Source organism: Berghia stephanieae, chromosome 2 (genome assembly GCF_034508935.2).
Source record: "Berghia stephanieae isolate SIO BIC M18660-M18661 chromosome 2, UCSD_Bste_1.3, whole genome shotgun sequence".
NCBI lineage: Eukaryota > Metazoa > Mollusca > Gastropoda > Nudibranchia > Aeolidiidae > Berghia > Berghia stephanieae.
In genome coordinates, this window is record NC_088361.1 from 47,262,773 (window position 1) to 47,267,772 (window position 5,000).

Below are 5,000 nucleotides of genomic sequence, written 5' to 3' on the forward strand. Positions count from 1 at the left end.
CCTCCTCCTCCTCCGCCTCCAAAAAACACCTTGTCCAAAACTGGCCTCAAACTCCTGTCCTTACTATCTGGTAGCACGATATTCATATTCTCAATATTCTTATCAACAATCTTATTTTCAATATTTTGATTGACAATATTTTTGTAGTCTTGCAATATATTCTCTGCAGAGAATCGGTGCTGAGTGTAACCATTTCCGGAGTCCTTGTTTCGATTCAATCTCCCGCCTTTACTGAGCTCTAACTCTCGTAGGCGATTCTCCAACTCGTAGAAATCAGAATCCTTGGAGGTCAAGGCCGTTAGAATGTACATGACCCACACCACCAGGATCGCCATGACCACCCGTCTCAAACGACGGTAATATCCAGAGTTCCTCATTGTGGACAACAGTGCGTGATCTAATTTGAAATATATAAAAGAAATTTGTTACCTTTTGTCTCAAAACGGTAATAGGTCGGGATGAGCATGTGAGGATAAATAACAAACAAACTTAAGCTTTCATATAGCGCAATATTCACTAAACGTGCTCAAGGCGCTTTACAAAGGGTCACTGAATAAACGTTCAACTTTAAGCTTAACTCTCAAAATTTGATTTGAAAACACAAAACAATTTAAAAAAAAAAAGAAACCCCCTCCAAAAAAATAAACAAATAAAAACAACAAAAAAACCACACAAAAAAAACAAACAAAAAACAAAAAACAAATAGAAAACAAAACAAAACTCAAGCAATCTCCACTTAATTTGCTCAAAGCGCTTTGCTTTACAAATGGTTGCTAGCCTTACATTAAGGACAAGACCTGAGGCATGTTATGCGATATTTGAGTGTTTTTTTCCGACAGAGACAAAGCTGTTTACGGAGGTACTCATTTTACGAGAAATTGAGTAAAGTGCCTTTTTCCAAGGACTCAACCATGTTCCGAGCGAGGCTCGAACCTACCGATCCGAAAGCGAATGTCATACCACAAGATCACATAGCCTTAGAATAACTGCAACAATTAACGCTAAAGACGAGACATGACGCCTGTAAGGCGGTAATACAATTCATTTTTCGATAGAGTCTAAGTAGTTAACACTCTCCTTACCAACTACAAAATAATTGTCACATCTGTTACGATACAACCAACATTTTTCTCGTTCAGATTTCCTTTGTAGATCACACAGTCTGAAGAAATATGTTACAATTATGCTGTGTTATCCAAAATAATTAATCGATAGCATTAAACTATTTCTTTTGAGTTAGAGTTTAAAAAAAGTCAATTTTATGTGGGATGGGTATGACGTTTCGTGAAAATCCGTAAAATGGTCAGTAAGGAGAATATGAAAGGGCCAGCTGTTATAACCCATTTTCGTACGAGAGACGGAAAGAAGATAAACTAGATGCATTCCATCGAAAGCAGCTCAGGAGAATTCTAAATTTCCACTTCCCAACCAAATTAAGTAAACAAATCGCTATCGATTCAAATTTTGGAAACAAAATGGAGACTATTTTGACATATATCATCATCTTAAGGAGAGACAGATATATTTCAGCTAATAAGGCAATGGCGTTATTTTTTACACCAAGCGGACATAACAAACTCAAAGACAGACAAGAACAACAACAAGCGTATAATATACAGGACGATAAATAAAGACATCACGCGCCTCGATGGTACACAAGAACTGAGATGCGAAATAGAACACATGAGATCCATCAGCAGACCGTCATCAGTGGAAAGAACTCACTCAAAAAATCAGAGAAGCTGCCAAAGCGTCCCAGCCGGAAAATTAGGAGGCGATCGGCAGTAATGCATAATGGACTGCGAGAGAATGTGAGAAAACAGCCTTTTCCAAGGACCCAACTTTGCGCCACAGAATTTTTAAAAAAAGCTTTTTATATAGAGCGATATCCACTAAACGTGTTCAAAGCGCTTTCCAAAAGGTCCCTGACCAACGGCAACAAGTAACATGTAGAACGAGACATGACGCCTTTTAAGCGATATTACATTTTCTTCCGACAGAGACAACGCTGTTAACGGCCAGGTACTCACTTTACAGCTGAGTACGGTGAGAGAATATAAGTAAAGAGACTTTTCCAAGGACTCGACTATGCACCGAGCGAGGCTCGAACCCAGGATCTTCCGATCCGAAAGCGAGTGTCAGACAGCAAGACCACATAGCCGCTGAATTAAAGTCAGACAAATGACAGGTTTATGAAAATGATGACCCCCCCCCCCCCCCCCCCACAGAGCAGGTGTTGAAAGTCTAGTCCTTATGTCAGTTTGACATTCTAGAAGGAACGAAAATGACGTCACTCATATCTTTGTTATTGTTTTTATAATATACAGTCATTATGATGATTAGTTCTCACTAAATTATACCAATCAGACTACAAACGTTCCAGGTTACGCATAGTTGTGTGTGTAAGTACGTTGTTTCCGGCTGGCGGAAGTTGTATTTACCTAAACACATAGCATTGATATAGTAGTTTTTAGCCGGCTGATGTCACATGGATAATAAATAAGCTACTTACTTAATGGATAATCTGGAGAAAATGCAAAGCAAGATAATTCAGGCGTCAGCTGGGGTACTTTGCAAATACAAAACGTAATAAAAGACATTGAAAAAAAAAATTGGCCAGAAACTCGTAATTAAAATTAATTACCGATCGACTTCTTTGAAGTCCCAGGTTTGAGAGATTTTTGACATGATGAAAGTAATTTTAATCGATCGATAATTTGACTTTTGAAGTAGAATTTTCTAGCCAAAATGTATTTAATTTGTCAGAATGCGTCATTGACGTATCTAAAGAAAAACCCAACTTGAGCATTTATATAGAGCAATATCCATTAATTGTCCTCAAAGCGCTTTACAAAGCGCCACTAGGAAACAGCAACGCTTAACATGTAGGACCTGACATAATGGCTATTAGACGATATTGCACGTTTTTTCCCGACAGAGACAACGCTGTTAATGACCAGGTACTCATTTTACACCTGAGTAAGTTGAGAGAATGTGAGTAAAGAGCCTTTTCCAAGGACTCAAGGACCCAAGGACTCGCTTGACAATGACTGTATGAGGAGGTTAGAGGCATTTGAGATGTAGGTGTATAGAAGAATATTGAGGTTATCGTGGACAGACAGGTATACGAACGACGAAGTGTTGTAGAAGGTCAAAAAGGGAAGAATACTGATCGATACCATCAGAAAGAGGCAGTTACGGTTTCTGGGACATGGGTGTAGAAGAGACGGAATAGAAAAGTTGGTTAAGTCTGGGATGATCGAAGGAAAGAGAGCTAGAGGAAGACAAAGAATGACTTATTTAAATAACCGAAGAATGGCCAAATGTGATTTTAAAAGCAACACAGTTTTCATGCGCACGCCAGAGACAGCTGACCGGCAACAAGCACGATGGATGATGAATTATACGCCGAAAACGAGTGTCACACCACTAGACCATATAGCGGGGAAGTGTTGCAAAAATATATCGTTATATTTTTATCGTGCAACATCACATACTCGCAAGCTAAAAACAAAAACAAAACGAACGTTCCTGAAGCTGGACTCGAACAAGGACCTTCCGGATCACATTGCAATGCCTTAACCACTTGGCCACGTCGCCGAAACTCACCACAGTCACCAAAAATCATCAAAACTCACCAAAGCTCACCGAAACTCACCAAAATCACCACAAACTCGCCGAAACTCACCATAACTAACGACAAACTCACAGAAACTCACCATAAATTTACCAAAGCTTTGGTGTTTCGGTGAGTTTTGGTGAGTTTCTGTGAGTTTTGTAAAAAGACATACCCTAAAATATACTACACAATAGCTGAAATTCCTCAATTTTGACAATAAGTTCCAGTTTTTTCCATCTCTATCAATCCAATATTATACCATTTCAATTCGGTGGGTCACATTTTTACTCACCTAAAAAAGAAGAAAAATTGATGTGTTATTTTAACATCCAAGTTTACACATTCCTTGATGGGTATCACATGAAGAATACATCTCGCGTGCTATTTTTACTATAATTTACCATTTGTGTTTGGCGTATCTTCGTGTCGTATTCTGGAGAAAAAAAACATATTTAAGAATTTGGCCAGAAAACTCATCCTACAAATATTGATCGATTCAAATAACCCTCATCTTGGAAAAAAACAAAAATCTAACCTGGGACTTTAATAAAGACTTCGCCGAAGTCCCAGTTTTGAGATTTTTTTTTATTGACGAGAGTCATTTATATCGATCAATATTTGTAGGACGAGTTTTCTGGCTAAAATTTAAATACGTTTTTTTTCCCCTAGAGTACGGCAGTAAACCAGTCAAGACATATTATTGTCCACCTTCAGTATCGTCACCATCATCATCATTACATCATGGATATAACAATACAACACACACACAAACACACACACACACACACGCCACGTCACCAAGACAAAATCACATCAGATATCCAGTTTGATAAAAAATCGCCCCATTGATAATTGAGATACGAACGTCCGACTCTCTCTTACAAAACGCCGTGTCTATGTTTTTCAACAAATGAATATAACAGATATATATAAATGAACAAAATACCATACATGGAACATTTCGGGTTCAAAATCCTTCTTTAAGTCACAACAAAAAATAATGAAAACATAAACACATTACAAAAAAAAACAAAACAAAAAAAAAGAACCCACAGCGACGTGATATTTTAGTTATGTATTTATTACTATTTATGTTTTAATTATGTTATTTTTAAATTACTTTTTTTTTGGTGAAGAAGGGTTTTGAACCGGAAACGTTTAGTATTTGTTATTTTTGTTATTTTTTAACGTTGTTTTTTATTTTTTTAATTTCAATTTTTGCTTATTACTTTTTACAGTCCACAGCTTTTAGCAGCTTAGTATCGCTTTGACCTGCATTTTCCCTGAAAACGTCTTGGGTAGATTGAACGAAGTAGGACAATGATTTATGGTTTGTTAGAAAAAAAATTCCCTTTATTCATCCTACAGGGGACATTTGTCT

At 37.4% G+C, this 5,000-nt stretch overlaps 1 protein-coding gene across 3 annotated transcripts in view; it reads right to left on the reverse strand.

The window, feature by feature from the left end:
• The window catches only part of LOC144965031 (polypeptide N-acetylgalactosaminyltransferase 5-like), a 44,440-nt gene extending 40,446 nt beyond the window's left edge, over positions 1–3,994 (reverse strand). For 2 of the 3 annotated variants that reach the window (XM_078899898.1, XM_078899900.1), the window contains exons 1-2: positions 3,912–3,994; positions 1–397 (exon numbers count right to left, since the gene is read on the reverse strand). The exon at positions 1–397 is cut by the window's left edge and continues 203 nt beyond it. In XM_078899898.1, coding sequence (XP_078756024.1) covers positions 1–377 — 377 coding nt within the window. In that variant the 5' untranslated portion in view covers positions 378–397; positions 3,912–3,994. Of the gene's footprint in view, positions 398–2,512; positions 2,529–3,911 lie in introns of those variants that run through there. The other variant, XM_078899899.1, reaches the window with a different exon arrangement.
• Positions 3,995–5,000: the final 1,006 nt, after the last annotated feature.